Source organism: Elgaria multicarinata, chromosome 13 (assembly GCF_023053635.1).
Source record: "Elgaria multicarinata webbii isolate HBS135686 ecotype San Diego chromosome 13, rElgMul1.1.pri, whole genome shotgun sequence".
NCBI lineage: Eukaryota > Metazoa > Chordata > Lepidosauria > Squamata > Anguidae > Elgaria > Elgaria multicarinata.
The window spans coordinates 31955054-31971692 of record NC_086183.1 but is presented as its reverse complement, the minus strand read 5'-3'; the positions used below and the strand labels follow the sequence as shown (position 1 = coordinate 31971692).

At 48.0% G+C, this 16639-nt stretch overlaps 2 protein-coding genes across 2 annotated transcripts; one reads left to right on the top strand and one right to left on the bottom strand.

Annotated features, from left to right (window-relative positions):
- Nucleotides 1–567: 567 nt before the first annotated feature.
- SNRPD2 (small nuclear ribonucleoprotein D2 polypeptide) lies at nt 568–3949 on the top strand. Its single transcript, XM_063139897.1, has 3 exons — nt 568–654; nt 2954–3133; nt 3491–3949. Coding segments are annotated over exons 1-3 (357 nt in total). The 5' UTR covers nt 568–652; the 3' UTR covers nt 3666–3949.
- Nucleotides 3950–13145: 9196 nt separating this feature from the next.
- On the bottom strand, nt 13146–14198 carry LOC134407814 (adenosine receptor A1-like). Its single transcript, XM_063139761.1, has one exon. The coding sequence runs from the start codon at nt 14196–14198 to the stop codon at nt 13146–13148; it is 1053 nt and encodes a 350-aa protein (XP_062995831.1).
- Between the last annotated feature and the right edge of the window lie 2441 nt (nt 14199–16639).

Sequence of the window (16639 nt, the reverse complement as noted above, 5' to 3'; positions counted from 1 at the left end):
CCATTGTGCATGGCCTTTCTTTAAAAAAATTAAAAATAGAATTAAAAAAACCAGGTGCTTTTTCCAATTGTTACTAATAATTACTTCAGTTGTTACTTAGTTACTGCTTAAGGATATTTTTCAATACGGTAAGCAGTACATAAATCTATATTTTTATTATTATTAAAAACATTAAAAAGGCGGATATTAAAAAAGGGAATTTCAGCAGGTGTCATTTGTGTGCATGCAGCACCTGCTGAAATCCCCTCTTCATCACAACAGTTAAAGCTGCAGGAGCTATACTAGAGTGACTAGATACAAAAGAGGGCAGGGCTCCTGCAGCTTTACCTATTGTAATGAAGAGGGGATTTCACCAGGTAAAGATACAGGAGCCCTGTCCTCCTTTCCATAGGGTCACCCTATATATAATGTTAATAAATCTTCAGCTTACACAGCACACTCCTCAGCAAGTGCGTTGAGGAAACCGAGTTTACAGCGAAGAGTTTTGTCTCCTCCCGCTCGCCGTAGCCATAGAGACCGTCCTGCGGGAGGCAAAACTGGCTTGGAAGACGCGGCGCGACCCGGAAACGGAAGTCGTCCATCGGAAGTCGCAACGGAGTAGTTTCCCACACGAGTCGACGGTTACCTACGAGAGACCGGCGTCGTCACCGTCATGTGAGGAAACAGATGAGAGAAATTTCGGGGGCTACGGAAGGAGGGGGGGGTGTTATCTTAAACTGTACCGTAAATATTTGAATAGGCGCTCCTTGTTTGGAGACCGTTGGCGCGGAGTGATTTGGAGGGAGGAACTATTTTTGCTGCTTCTCCCCCCGCCAATTTTTTTTTTAAAAGACCCCATCTGTGCCTTAATGCCCAGAAATGCTTCCTCCTCGGCTTCCTCCGACGGTGCTTGATCTTTTCCAATGGCTGGTCAAATCGTTGTGCTTGTTGAGATAGGTGATTCCCACGTTACCCTCGCAATCACGTGTCTCAGCCCTCTTTATTTGCATCTGCAAGGTGTTTTTTGTTTTGTTTTGCCTAGAAGGGCTTCCAAAGTGCTGCACGACATGATAAAAGATAACCATAGAATCATAGAATAGTAGAGTTGGAAGGGGCCTCTAAGGTCATCGAGTCCAACCCCCTGCTCAATGCAGGAATCCACCTTAAAGCCTCCCTGACAGACGGTTGTCCAGCTCCCTCTAGTGTGGGAGAGCCCACAACCTCCCTAGGTAACTGGTTCATACTGCTCTAACAGTCAGGAAGTTTTTCCTGATCAGAGAATCATAAAATAGCAGAGTTGGAAGGGGCCCGCAAGGCCATCTAGCACAACCCCCTGCTCAGTGCAGGAATCCGCCTTAAAGCCTCCCTGACAGATGGTTGTCCAGCTGCCTCTTGAAGGCCTCGAGCGTGGGAGAGCCCACAACCTCCCCAGGCAACTGGTTCCATTGTCGTACTGCTCTAACAGTCAGGAAGTGCTGGTCCCAACCTCCAGAAGAAGGGAGAAGGCGGAGGCTTCCTCCTCCTCCTCCTCCTCCTCTTCTCCCTCGGTTCCCTATCCCAGCAGGCAGCCCTGGAGTCTAGAATTTGTGTATTTTCTTTGCTCCTGGCCAAGAGAAATTTAAGTTCACACCTTTTTACAGTTCACACTAACTTCTGTATTAAGTTTGGAGTGAAGTTTCTTTAAAAAAAAATCTTATTGCTAGTGATTCCTTTTAATTACCAACACTGAATTAATTACTAATACTTGTTACTGTTCACCATTGTCAGATTAAATATACATGTCTTTCTAGGGGTGGGGGGAGGTGATGTAAGCCTATGCGGCAGGGTCTTGCTATTTATTGTTTTACTCTGTACAGCACCATGTACATTGATGGTGCTATATAAATAAATAATAATAATAATTTAGTTTCCTGTTCGTTTAGTAGTCTGGAAGCTTATATTTATGCTTTTTTAAAAATCCTTGATGAATAATATTTTTTGTATATTGTTTTTAAGTGTTTTTATCTAATGTGAACCGCCCAGAGAGCTTCGGCTATGGGGCGGTATACAAATGCAATAAAATAAAATAAATAAATAAAAGTTATTACTTGATTATAAATATTTATACACCAATCTTCATCTCATGGTACCAAGGTGGTTTACAATTAAAACCCAGCTCCACACTCAGTCCCATCAGCTACAGCTTTTAGCAGCCTTTGCCCCCTGTTTTACAGTCATAACTTCCTTGCTCAGGGGGGATCTTGGTAACTTTCCAGATACAAAGGAGAAAGCAGACACTTTGTCTCCTAACAACCTTTAGCAACCTTCCTGTATCCACAGAGAGAGAGGTTAAACTAAGAACATGAGAAGAGCCCTGCTGGATCAGACCAAGGGCCCATCTAATCCAGCACTCTGTTCACACCAGCTGTCAACCAGGGACCCACAAACAGGACACGGGTGCAGCAGCACCCTCGCACTCATGTCCCCCAACAACTGGCATATATAAGCTTAGTTTCTAGCTGTATAAGGGTTCCTCACAGCACAAAGTTCTCTATGAACTCCCATGTTCAGTGCTTGCTGATGGGCAAGGTGAGGTCTGTAACCTGTTGATGACTGCAAACGTACTATTAGGATGCTGATTATTCTAAATTGTGCAGAATACATGGTTTTGGTCTTAAGCATGAGGGGTTAATTATGAATGGGAGAGATCTTGCTTCATGTCATCGCATCGCTTCCCTGTTCGGGAGACAAATTAGATGTGTTGTGATTTTTCTCCCTGCAAATGTTTTGAAGGCAGGGTCATGATTCCTGGTAGTTGGGGTCTCTCCCTCCCTTGTACTTGGGGCAGGAGGATGGGTTGTATAACTACAAGGAAGTATTTTAGAAGATCAGTTGCATTTAGCTGAAGCTAGTTTATTTATTTATTACATTTCAATACCACCCAGTACCTAATCCTGGAGCTTTACGAGAACTGTTTTCTCTTCCCTCTTCTCAGGAGCCTCTTAAACAAGCCTAAGAGTGAGATGACCCCAGAAGAGCTGCAAAAGCGGGAGGAGGAAGAGTTCAACACGGGGCCACTTTCTGTCCTCACGCAGTCTGTCAAAAACAATACTCAGGTGCTGATCAATTGTCGCAACAACAAGAAACTTCTGGGGCGCGTCAAGGCCTTTGACAGGTAGGATCTCACCTGTGGCTTCTTCTGTTCTGCAGATTATTAATGGTGGTTTTTAGCCAATTTCTAGTTTGCACTGAAACAAACCACGCTAGATTAGTTTTAAGATCCCTAAGTAAGTTGCAGCTTTCCTGCCTGTTAAGATTTCTTATGGGGGTTCTCATTTTGAATAATCTCCCTTGGGAGTGAAGATCCCAGCTACATCTGCCTGAAGTATTTCTGGTCCCATATAGCACATGGGGGGTGGGAGCGCGTTGCTTAGCAGCAGAGGGTGTTGGGCGGCGTTCTGCTCTCTCCCCACTTCTCAGTAGCAGGAAGGGGAGTCCTCGTGTCCATGTAACATTGTTGTTTTCCTACCAGGCACTGCAACATGGTTTTGGAGAACGTCAAGGAGATGTGGACAGAGGTGCCTAAGAGCGGGAAAGGCAAGAAGAAGTCTAAGCCTGTCAACAAGGATCGCTACATCTCTAAGATGTTCTTGCGTGGTGATTCAGTCATTGTGGTGCTGAGGAACCCCCTAATAGCTGGAAAGTAACCAGCTGCCCGAGGGCTGTGAATGCTCCAGAGCTTGGTCCAACAGGATGCTGTCTCCAGAGTCCCGTCCCCCCCAGGACACTGATATAGTTTGTTGATGGTTTTTACCATTGGCATCTCCCCGTACTTCAGAAGTTTTTTGTCCAATGAGCATTGTGAAGAAAAGTGGCTGAATGCTTTTGTTGTTGTTGGTAGAGCTGGATAATGGATTGTCCACTTCGCAAATGCACCATAGTTACCGTATGTGGCCCAAACTCTTCTTTTTGTAATAAACATTTTGTTAAATTTCTTGGTCTGCTTTTTTCTGACACAGGCTTTTCTACTTCGGGCTCATCGACACCAAGCAGGATATTCCACTATGAAAGCGGTCTGAAAGCGTTATATAAAAGGCAGGAGCCACACCACTGCTTTATAGTGATATTGAAGTGCACTGCAGGATCTACACGACTGCTTTATAGTGGTAATTTATATTTATTTTTATTTATTTATTACATTTTTATACCGCCCAATAGCCGTGCACAATGAAGTGCACTGACAGCTGGTGGAGCCCATTGACACATCTACACCAAGCAGGATATAACACTATGACAGCGGTATATGGTCTGTGTCAATGGGTCCCAACAGTTGTCAGTGCACTTCAATACCATTATAAAGCAGTCGTGTGGCTCCTGCCTTTTATATAACGCTTTCATACCACTTTCATAGTGGAATATCTGCTTGGTGTAAATGAGCCATTAGTGAGTTTTTAATGGCACTGGTGGGGATGGAAGACTCCAGGTAAGCTCAGCTGTCCCCCAGCTGTGGGTTATATACTTGGGACCTGAAGTCCTTTGTGCTCAAGACAGTGTGAGGCATGCCAAAAAGACCCCTCTTGTAAGGCCTGTAGCTCTTGACTTTTTCCCAGTGGGATGAGCCGTAGTCCTCTCCTCCTTTCCGCCCCTGTTACTTCGCCTTCTGCACTACAGTCGCGTATTAACTGTGGCAGAACATTTTCCTTGTCTGGATCTAGCCTCAAAGGTTACCAGAGCTGAAGCTGTGTGTCGGGACCACGTGGCTGCAGCTGATGTGCTCGGAGCTCCCTTGAAGTCCCACAGATTGGGGTGGCGATGGATGTTGCCACATAGGATTTAACTCAAGGGCAGGAAAAGTTTTGTGTTGATGTTTTTTTTGCTTCTGTTTAGTTTTTTAAATTCTCCCTGCCTCCTTAAAAAAAATGCCAGACATTTAAAAACATCAGCTATCTTGTTCGGAGTAAAACCTGGAGAATAAAGTAAAATTAAGCAAACATATTTGTATCTGAAATGAATTTTACACCAACTGGAAATCTGGGGGATTTCCTAAATTCAAACCTGGAAACTCAATTTTAAGGTAACTATTAAAGAAATGCCTTGTTCACTTGTAGGGCAATCATATTTAAGTGTTCCCACTTCAGAATTCCACACCCTATTTTTTAAAAAACTGGTAACATAAGGAAAGCTGAGCGAAGGAAGATAGATGCTTTTGAACTGTGGTGTTGGAGGGAAATTCCGAGAGTGCCTTGGACTGCAAGAAGATCAAACCAGTCCATACTCCAGGAAATAAAGCCAGACTGCTCACTTGAGGGAATGGTATTAAAGGCAAAACGGAAGTGGTATTAAAGGCAAAACTGAGGCCACATAATGAGAAGACAGGATACCCTGGAGAAGAGGCTGATGCTAGGAAAGTGGAAGGCAAAAGGAAGAGGGCAAGATGGATGGATGAAATTCTGGAGGTGACAGACTTGACCTTGGGGGAGCTAGGGGTGGCAACGGCCGACAGAAAGCTCGGGCGTGGGCTGGTCCATGAAGTCACGAAGAGTCGGAAGCGACTGAACGAATAAACAACAAAACGTCCCTAATGAGTGCTGTAAAACCATTCAAACGAATAATATGAGTTGAAAGAATTTCCCCCAAGTTCATTTTGCCAGGTTGGATGCTATTAAGTGTGCACAAGGCATGGACTCGTTTGGAGAAGAAAACAGCCATTTATATTGAAGTCCCTGAATCCCCACCCAGTCTTAGCTTTATTTCTGTCTCTCTGTTTTCCATGCCGCTCTGACTGCTAAGCCTGGTATCTATTCCTGCTTGTCTTGTCTGTGTGTGGCTCTTCTCTCTCTTCGCCCCCCCTCCCCATGTCAGCATGAGCTCATTCTTTAGTCCCAGCTGTCTTTCTCTTCTTTCGTCCCCCCACCCCACCCCACCCCCAGCTTGAAACCCTAATCCTCCCCAGCCTCTGAAAGTGACTTTGTGTTGCTTTGATACAGGACAAACCTTTTACCGCCTCGTGCATCTTAACAGTGATGTCTTACGGAGCTGCAGCGTTGCTTAAAAACAAATTTACTTAAAGTATCAATGACTCCCCAGGGAGCAATCAATTGTCCATGTGCCGCAAAATCCTGCTGCCACCTTGAGGGGAATTTTATATAGGGACAGATGGATTTGTCAGAAGATTCCTAGCAGAGGAAAAGGCTCGGCTTCATGGGGTGCCCCACGGGGAGAGAAATAAGGGGGAAATACCTACAAAGAACTCAAGGTGGCATATAGAGGATTGCCAGGTTGTCGCTCATCTCACAAAACTCAGACCTGTTTATTTTTAACAGCTGTCCTCATGTGTTGAGTACCATCCATGGCCTGTCTTTCGGACTGTGCCATCACAAAAGAGGTATGGCAACGCAGCCTGCAAGCAGGTTATGGGGGCAGAGAGTCCATTTTCTAAGTGACCCTCCAGGAAATCGAGTTGCTGACTGGCCTCTATACAGATGGTCACAGGTGTGAATCACTCGTTCACATGTCTGGAGAGCTACAGTTAATGATGGCTTTGCTGGCCCGTGTCGTCCTTGCAACTGACCTGTGTGGAGGCTCGACAGTATGCGACAAGCGATACCCTTAATTCCTGTGTTTTGGAAGGCGCGAAGCAACCCTTATCAAGGCATTCGGACATGTTTCAAGGTTCCCCGTTAAGCAGGGGCTGGCAGGAGACCCAGCTCCTCATCTCTCCAGGTCCCCAGAGCGTTCTTCATGGTCCCCCCCCACTCACCCAGGCAAGAAGATCCAGCTCAATATTGCAGCTCAGGTTTAGCGCAGGCCGGGGCTCAGATTTCGACAAGTCAGAGGTTTTTGCACAGGCGACAGCTTCAGTTCAGGAAACGGGGAGACAGCCGAGTCCTGATGATTAATTCAGGATGAAAGGGAGAGGAGGGTGTTGGCTGTGATTGATACGGGGATGTGTGATAAGGCCAGATCCTGGGCCGGGGGCAGAACCTCTCAATACCTCCATGCCACACCAGCTGGGAACTCGAAACCTCGAAGGAAGAGGACACTGTGCAACGAGGAGGCCAGAACTACCAAGAATATGCAGGCCAACGCTCTTCTCTCGTGCCTGATCTGGTCCCTGTCGACGGGGCTTGTGTCCAACGCTCCCTGTGGATTGCAAACTCTTTGAGTGGCAGGTCCAGCAATGAGTACTAGCTGCGGTGGTTGTATGACACAGTGTCAGGATCTATGCTATACTGAGTGCTTGCAGGACCCAGGCCTATGCTGTACTGAGTGCTTGCAGGACCCAGGTCTTCGGTCAGGACCTGTCCTGCTGGGGTGTTTGCAAGCCTCAGGCCCCTGACTAACTACATGCAAGGGGTGTGATTGGAGTCCAGCTGGGAGGGGCCAGGGTGAGAGCTATTTAAGCACTGCACTTCTTGCTCAACCCTTGCCACAGCAACACCGTTCCTCTACTTCCTGCGAACCTCTACGCCCATTCCTGATCTTGTTGGTTCCTGACTTCTGGACTGCCTTTGGCCTTCGCCTTGCCCCTGCCTCTGCCACACCTTGTTGGTTCCTGACTTCTGGACTGCCTTTGGACTATGCCTTGCCTCCGCCATGCCTTGTTGGTTCCTGACCCTTGGACTGCCTCTGGACTACGCCGTGGTTCTGCCTCTGTCTCGGCAGACGGTACTGGACCCTCGTGCCGGTTCTGGGACGTTGCTCTGGCTCGGCCCGGACTCAGGTTCAACTGTGCCTGTGATCTCTTGCGCGCTACAGGAGGAGGTCTCTGGCTCTGGCCTGGCACACGCTAGTGACGGTCAATAAAGCTGAACACTTCTTGATCCCACTTCAGTGCGGCGTTCTCTTCTGCCTCACTCCCCCGGGTCCCAGCAGCCCAGCCTAGCTCCCTGCCGTCCACACCCCGAACATAACACACAGTCAGGTTCAGAGGCAGCCCGTGTTAGTGGCTCTTGCTTTCATACTCTGTTTCTGCACTTCCCAGAAGCATCTGTTGGGCCACCGTGGGGGAAAGGATTTTGACCCAGCATGACGCTTCCATTGGGGCAGGCGGGAGCCTATGGTAGTTCTCTCTGTGTGAGTGTTTCCCTCTTAAAACACGAAGTACATCAATGACTTTATACACAAGCCATGCCTAGGAGCTTGTGCGTAGATGAGCAAGGGAGAGTTCGGTGAGGTGGGGACATCGGAACAGCCCCGCTGGATCAGACCAAGGGTCCATCTAGTCCAGCACTCTGTTCACACAGGGGCCAACCAGCTGTCGGCCAGGGACCAACAAAAGAGGACATGGTGCAACAGCACCCTCCCGCCCATGTTCCCCAGCAACTACTGTATACATGCTTACGGCCTCTAATACTGGAGGTTGCACTTAGCCATCAGGACTAGTAGCCATGGATAGTCTTCTCCAGGAATTTATCCAACCTCCTTTTAAAGCCATCTAAATTGGTGGCCAGCACCCCATCTTGTGGTAGTGAGTTCCAGAGTTTAATTCCGCACTGTGTGAAGAAGACCTTCCTTTTATCTGTCCTGAATCTATGGGAGAGGGAGAAAAATGTCTTCCCATCCACATTCTCCGCACCATGCATAATTTTGAACACCTCTGTCATGTCTCCCCTCAACCTCCTTTTTTCCAAGTTAAACCATCCCAGCTGTTGTAACCTTCCCTCATAAGGGAGATGCTCCATTGCTGCAGCCCTTTGATCATTTGAGTTGCCTTTTTCTGCACTCTTTTCCCATCTCATTGGGGAACAGTGGCTTGCACCAGTTGGAGAGGGTCCACTGACCCATTTCTCTCCCCCCCCCCCCAAAATACGATAGAGGAGGAAGCATGGCATAACTTTCTGGATGCAAATAGCAGGAAACCCCCCCCCCCCGTGCCCTTAAAAGTGTGCTGGAAAGGGGGGGACGTGGGGATCACAGAGTGTTGATGGTGTAGCCTTTTCGCAGAGCATGGTGAGAAGCAGCCAACTCTGGGGTGGAGTAGCTGTTCTTAACGGGGTGTGGAAATAGGGACTAGTTATTAGCCCTGCTGCATTACAGTCAGAAGGCAAAGGTTAAACAGCGTGACCATTCGCGGCAAGTGTGCCGGCCTCATTAATAATCCACAATGAGAAGTCACTCGATAAGGTTTGAGCTGTGATTGGGGAGTCTGGATTCTAAACTGAAACCTTCTCTTTCAGATAGGCAGAGTGGTTTGCTTGCACAGAAAGCCAAATAGCCACGGCCATGAGCACTGCCGGTCCAGGATCTCTTTCCCAGGGCCCCGATCTATTCCACAGAATCTTCTAGGTTCCTGAACTCTATCCCTTTTCTCCTAGGCGGGTGCTACTGCCTGTGCTTATTCAATAGCAGTGCTTTGCACCTCAGATTGGCCTGGAAGCATCACCCCCTGTGCTAGAGGCCCCCCTTGCTATGTCCCATGTGAGGACTGCAGTTATCAAGATGCTCTGAACCTGCTCATCCGTTCTTCATAAGTTCCACAATTGAGCCTAACTTTTAAGAAACGATCCCCTGACGAATGTACTCTGCACAGGCTCAGATTCTTAAAAAAGGTGAAGCCCTTTTTATTTCCAAGGCATTTTAGGAACTGTTTTTAGTGCTTTTAGAAGATTCCAGGAGTGAGGGATATTTTTTGGCCTCAGGACAGGGCCAAAGGCAAAACTGGCAGGGCTGAAAATCCCCCTCCAAAATGTCATTGTTACCACTTTTTAGTAGGATGCAGGTTTACTCAGAAGTAAGCATGAGCAGTATTTCTACTCACAAGTAAGCAGGCCAAGGCTCTGCATATCTACACAGAAGTAAGGAGGGGAATCGCTCAGTAGCACTTTAAAAAGCATTCTGAACACCCAAGTCTTTGCATGTGTGCTCAGAAGGAAGCATGTGTGTCACGTCTCTTCACAAGTAAGGAAGGAGGACAAGGCTCAGAAGAAAGCAGGACAGAATCACTCAGCAACTTCCTCCCAGGGGAAAGCTCTTCTATCAGCACCCGATATGAGTTGAGAACTTTTCCCTATAAAGCAGAGGGAGCAAGGCCAGGGAGAGAAGCTGCCAGGTAAATGGGAAACCCCTGCAGCCTTATCAAGCTGGGGACTGAAGGTTCCCCCTCAACCTTTCAAATCTTTGCACGGTTTTAACCCTATTGCTGGTTTTATTTTATTTTTGTTCTGCTATTTCCCACTCACCCCCCATCACTATCTGACTTGTTTTTTAAACATTCCTTTATTGATACTTTGTGTTTTATGTTTTTAGTTTGTACACTGTCCAGAAAGTGTAAACTTTGGTTACTGGGTAGTATTAAAATGTAATAGATGCATAAATATTTATCTTCCACTTTGCATGTCAGGCTGTGCACTGGTTTTGAAATCAGGTTCTGGAGTGAAACACCAGCAATCTTTGGCCTGGACATGAGGAGTATGTTTAAACCTGGGGGAGGCTACCTAGTTTGGTGTACTCCTTGCAAGCTCAGAAAATATTTGTACCTCTCAGTGACATGCATAAGGAAACAATCTGGTTCCTCACAGCCAGTCTACTGGCGCTCCCATTTTTTGCAGGGCTGAAAGGGGGCGAAATACTAAAAAAGTACATGAAGTCTTAGAGCAAAGCGCCCTCTTGTGGAGAACACACATACAGGCTCCCAGACAGCAACTAATTTATAAAATTAATAAAAGTCTTGATGAGTGTTGGTTGGGGATAGGTGGGTTCCTTCCTCCCTTACAGTTAATGATGGCCGCATTTACCCTGAGTGAATTCCTGATTGACTCGGAAAGTAACAATTCCGTCTAGGTGAGATTGAAGAAGACCTCTTTTAATATGAAATTTCGCTTCGTATAAACAGAGGTTTGCGCACGCACTATTTATTTATTTATTCATTACATTTATACCCCGGCTTTTTTCCTCCAAGGAACCCAAGGCGGCATACATAATCCTCCTCTCTATTTTGTCCTCACAACAACAACCCTGTGAGGTAGGTTGGGCTGAGAGTCTGTGACTGGCCCAAAGTCACCCAGTGGGTTTCCATGGCTGAGCGGGGACTAGAACCCAGATCTCCTGACTCCCAAACCAGCACTCCACACCACACTGGCTCTGCAGACAATGTGAAGGTGCATCCTGGGAGTTGTGGTTTGGAATCTCGTTGTGTGGCATGACATTATACATCACCATGTTAGCTGGCTGTCTTTCGGCCTCGTTGTTTTCACATGGCCTGCCTACATAATGCCATGTGGTGCTTCCTCAACCAGTCTCTCATATGAAGATCTTGGAATTGTTGTACATCACAACCTGAATATAAGCCAACAGTGTGATGTGGCTGCAAAAACAAACAAAAACAATTGCTATTTTGGGCTGCATTAATAGAAGTATAGCTTCCAAATCGCACGAGGTACTGGTTCCCCTCTTTCGGCACTGGCTAGGCCTCATTTTGAGTATTGTGTCCAGTCCTGGGCACCACACTTCAGGAAGGATGCAGACAAGCTGGAGCGTGTTCAGAGGAGGGCAACCAGGATGATCAGGGGTCTGCAAATAAAGCCCTATGAAGAGAGACTGAAAGAACTGGGCATGTTTAGCCTGGTGAAGAGAAGATTGAGGGGAGACATGAGAGCACTCTTCAAGGCCTTGAAAGATTGTCCCACAGAGGAGGGCCAGGATCTCTTCTCGATCCTCCCAGAGTGCAGGACACAGAATAAGGGGATCAAGTTGCAGGAAGCCAGGTTCCAGCTGGACATCAGGAAAAACTTCCTGACCGTTAGGGCAGTACAACAATGGAACCAGTGACCTAGGGTGGTTGTGGGCTCTCCCACACTGGAGGCTTTCAAGAGGCAGCTGGACAACCATCTGTCAGGGATGCTTTAGGGTGGATTCCTGCATTGAGCAGGGGGTTGGACTCGATGGCCTTAGAGGCCCCTTCCAACTCTACTATTCTATGATTCTATGAGCCCTGCAGAGGAGTCCTCCAAGCTGGAGCTGCTGTGGTGGCAGTGACAATGGAGGTAGCTATTGCGACTGCTTCAAGGAAGTTTGCAGGGCGGGGGAGCAGTCTAGTCAGCGGGATGGCTGAAAATTTGCTGGGGAATCTGTGTGCTTCTTCCGTATACTTGCTCCATAGTTCGCAATCAATCTCGAACTTAATAGCAAATTTGTAATACATCAATCCAGGCTCACTAAAAAGGTAAGCATTACAAATGGAATGAGTTTCGATCAATGGGCTGACAAATTATGAAATTCGGTAGCATCACGTCTCACAGTGCCAAAACTCAGGGGAGTTATCCAGTTAAAATGATGTGAGATGGAAGTCCTCGATCACACAACAGACAGCAAACGTTCCAATGTAGCAGGTTTCCCCAAACTGGTGCCCCTCTGATGTGTGGGACTGCAGCTCCCATCATCCCCCAGCTGGGTGAGGGATGCTGGGAGTTGCAGTCCAATACATTTGGAGGGTGGCAGGTTGGGGAAGGCTGTGTTAGACCACGAAAAGGGCAAGTTTCTAGTCTTCATGGCACAAAGATATGCTCGAAAGGTTGGGGGTAATGGCTGCTGAAATCTTAGAAGGCAAAAAAGTAGCTGAGCGAGGTTCCTATTGGCTGAGGGTGTCGTGTGTGGGGCATCAATGCCCCATATAGCAACTTGCTTCTCCCTGTGAATAGTAGAACCAGAAGGCATTATGCAAAAATGGGAGGAATTATGCACAATTGCTCAAAGCGTCCAGCCTTTCTTGGTGCAGCAAAGGGCCGTGGTTCAGTGTGATACAGCTGCTGCTTTGCATGCAGCAGGTCCCGAGTTCAATTCCTGACAATCTCCGGTTAGAGCTGGAAAAATCCCTCCCTGAAGCCCCATAGAGCTGCTTATTATTATTATTATTTATTTATATAGCACCATCAATGTACATGGTGCTGTACAGAGTAAAACAGAAAATAGCAAGACTCTGCCGCATAGGCTTACAATCTAATAAATAGCAGCTTCTGCTGCTATTCAGTGTTGACAATACTGAGCTAGATGGATCAAGGGTCTGGCTCCATATAAGGCAGTTTCTGATGTTCATATGATTGCCTTTTAAAAATATCGTGCCCTCTCACCCATCTGCAGTGAGAAGTTTACCTTCCCCATTCGGTCTTCAGCCAATTTTACTGGATCTGAAAATTCCCCCTCGCTTGGCGACAGGCTGACAATTACACCAGGAATCAAGAGTTTTCCATTCACTTCCCCGGAAGAAAGGTATTCCGGAGCGGTGGCACCTCCGATACGTTGGACGGCATCATCCCAGATCCGGAAAACACGCCCACGCCGGTGGAGTAGCAGATGCAGGAGAAGGCTCCTTCCAAGGCCTTCCGGAAGGATCTCACGCGGAAGACGTACACGACCGGGTTGATGGCAGAGTTGGCGTGGGACAGGATAATGGTGGCCAAAGTGAGCTGGTTTGGGACACAGCAGCTAGGACAGAGCAGCATGACGGTGTTGAGGATGTGGACCGGGAGCCAACAGATGACAAAGAAGAAGAGGATGATGAAGAGCGAGGTGGCCGTCTGCAGCTCCTTGCGAACAATGATCCGGCGCCTCTCCTGCGCGCTGACGTCGACCTCCCCCTCGGCTACCTTGCGGATCTGACGCTTGACCTCCAGGAAGATGCGTCCGTACAGCACCACCATGGCCAACAGAGGCACCAACATGCAGGCCATGAAGTTGAAATAGACCATGTACGTGTCTTTGATGATGCTGTTGAACACACATTCCCCGCCGGCGGGCAAGGGGTCGTGCCAGCCCATCACAGGCAAAAGGCCGATCACGATAGCCAGGCCCCAGCAGGCCACGATAACCAAGAGGGAATTGCGGGGACTCATCAACGATTTGTACTGGAAGGGCTTCAAGATGGAAATATACCTCTCCACTGCGATGGCCAACAGCCCGAACACTGAGGCCTGCGTGAAGACTAACAATGTGCACAGCATCCAGAGGCAGAGCTGGGGCTTGTATCGCGGCAGCCCCATATCGGTAAACTGGGCACAGGGGATGGCCACCCCCCCAACCAAGATGTCCGCCACAGCCAGCGAGACCAGGAAGTAGTTGGTGACGACGGCACGCAGCTTCCTGTTCCGCAAGATGACCGTACAGATAAAAAGATTGCCCACGATGGAGAACAAAGCTGTCAAACTCTCGCTGAGTAAGTAGGGGACGTTCAGAACAGGCGGGGATGTTGCATTTGCTCCTGGGTGGCACCGCGGCACAGATGACAAATTGTCTGGGTCAGCCATTATGGGGCATCCGCCATGTTGAGTCTGTTAGCAAGAACCTTCTCTTTGGGATGTCCAGTCTCTGCAGAATGCTGGCCCGTTATCCTCGAGTTCTGGGGAAATCCAAGAATCTGCGAAATGGGGAGGGGGGGAGAAAACATCCTCTGAGAATGCATTCAAAGTTAATCTCCGATTTTGTTAATATAAGGACCATCGTGTTTTTCTGCACTACTGCGCTGTGCCAACTCAATCTGTGTGTTTCGCCCAAGGCAAGAAGAAGGCCAGAATTACAGCCAGGCTTTGTATTTGTGGAAATGGAGGTCATGGAAATGGAGACCTGTCTACCCCAAAATGCATTGAGAGTGTAATCTGATAACTGCAACACCTACGATGGATAATTCGTTTAGACTGCAAATCTCCATTTTGAGACTGGGTCCACCTAAACTGCAGACCTCATGACTGCAACTTCTGGCCAGACTTGTGGATTTTGATCCCTACTTTTGATACCACCTAATCTGATGAAGAGTTCTGGAATACTCAAAAGCGTACACATTTTTATTGTTTTGAATAATGGTAATGCCCGATTGTGGAGTTTAGACTTTTGTTGTTGTCATTCTCATGGACAAGTATGGCTATTGTAGTTTTTAAACATGTATGAGGACGCTCCTGGGTTTTATCAATCTTTGGACCCTCTCCTGTACTTTTCAAAGTGTTTTACATTCAGCAAAGGAGAACATTTTCCCCATGGACTTTCCTGTTAGCTGACTGGGGGATGCTGGGAGTTGTAGTCCAACATATCTGGAGGTCACTGGGTTGGGGAAGGCTGACCGAGCCCAGGATTGTCTAGAGTCTGACGGACAGAATCTCTCCAAGGTGTTAAGCAGAGAAGGGACACCAGCTCCTGAGCCTTTTTTAAACTGGAGACGCTGGACATTGAATCCAGGACCTGTACACCAAACAGGGATTCTACCACTGAGCTGAATGGTCCCTACCCAAGAAGATAAACCTGGTTAACGGGAAGGCTTTTAAACCAACAAAAACAGAGTGGCAAAAGAGTCCCCAACCCCACACACATTTTGAATCATGGATGTCCTGTAACAGATTTTCACCAGACTTCTCACAATACGTGTGCGTGTGTAAACACATAAACAAAATTGTGTTTATGTTAGTCAGACCAAAGCATGAGAACAGAGTACAAGAGACAGCTGAAACAAATACTGATTATAGACTGCGCAAAAATAGGGGTACAGTTCCTCCCACTAAAAGGTAGGGAAAATAGTTGGGGTTAAATGGATTTCCCCCCCCCCCCAACACAGGCATGGAAAGGAGGGGGTGGTTTCACAAAGGGATCACTACAAAGGATGTCACATTTTTAAAGGCCGATTTCAAACCGCAGCCGCCTCTAGTGACACTTCCCCACCCTGTTGTCAGCCACAAGTAATCCTTCCACGGTCACCACTTTGCTAAACCCTCCCCATGTTTATTCTTCGTAAGGATCGTTTTTAGTCGTCCAAACCTGTAGTCAGGGAGCCTCAAAGAGGCGAGGCGTGTTGGTTGGGGGACGCAGCCCTCCAGAGTGGTGGTGGTGGGGAGCCAGTGGGGTGGCCGGACCCTCTTTTGAGTTTGGAAAGCTGCAAAGGGGAGGTTCTACTGGGGAGCAAATAAAAGCTTATCTCTGACTCACCCACCAATACCATTTCCTGGGGTGCCTGCCTGCTACCTCCCCGCGTAAAAGCGTGTCATCCGAAGGCCAGAAGAAGGCCTGTGGGCCCCCACGGTCACATCTCATGCAAGCAGAGCCACCCTGATCTACCGTGGCTGGCTTTTTTGCCGCTTCCGTTTTCTGATGTTTATAAAAATTAGATCTGATAAGTGGCACTCGGCATACAACAGCGCCTGGATTTTCCGGGGAAAGGAATGGACAAAAGGGCCGGGCAGCAGAGAGAGCGCTGGTCTGGCTGCAACAGGAGAAGGGGGGGGAGGGGAAAGCCACAGGTGCAGAAGCAACAGACAGGTGTATTTCAGGTGGACGGTGGTGGCGAGGGATGCAGGATAAACGGATGAGGTTTCAGATGCTCAAGGTCAGCCAAGGTAGCGCGATGTAGCAGCAGCTGGGGAGATGTCGCCGAGCTGTGAAATCTGGGGGGTGGCAGCAGCAAATCGCAGCTAGCCAAGAGGATTAGAAGAACTAACCATTTTCCCAGGCCTCACATTGGCCGCTGCAGAAGCCGGAAAGAGTACGGTGGCCAACGTTTTGGGCTTTCTAGGCTCCCAGGCCTTAAATAGCGTCACCATGCATGGACGCTTTTCCCAGCAGGGAGACCTAATGGGAGGGTAACGGTAGCACCTGCTAACGTTTTCTTTGGCCTGTTATATCGGCCGATAAACTCTCAAAATACTAGAACCCAACGGGGTCACCCCTTGAAACTGATGGGTGGGAGATCCAGGACAAATAAAAGGAA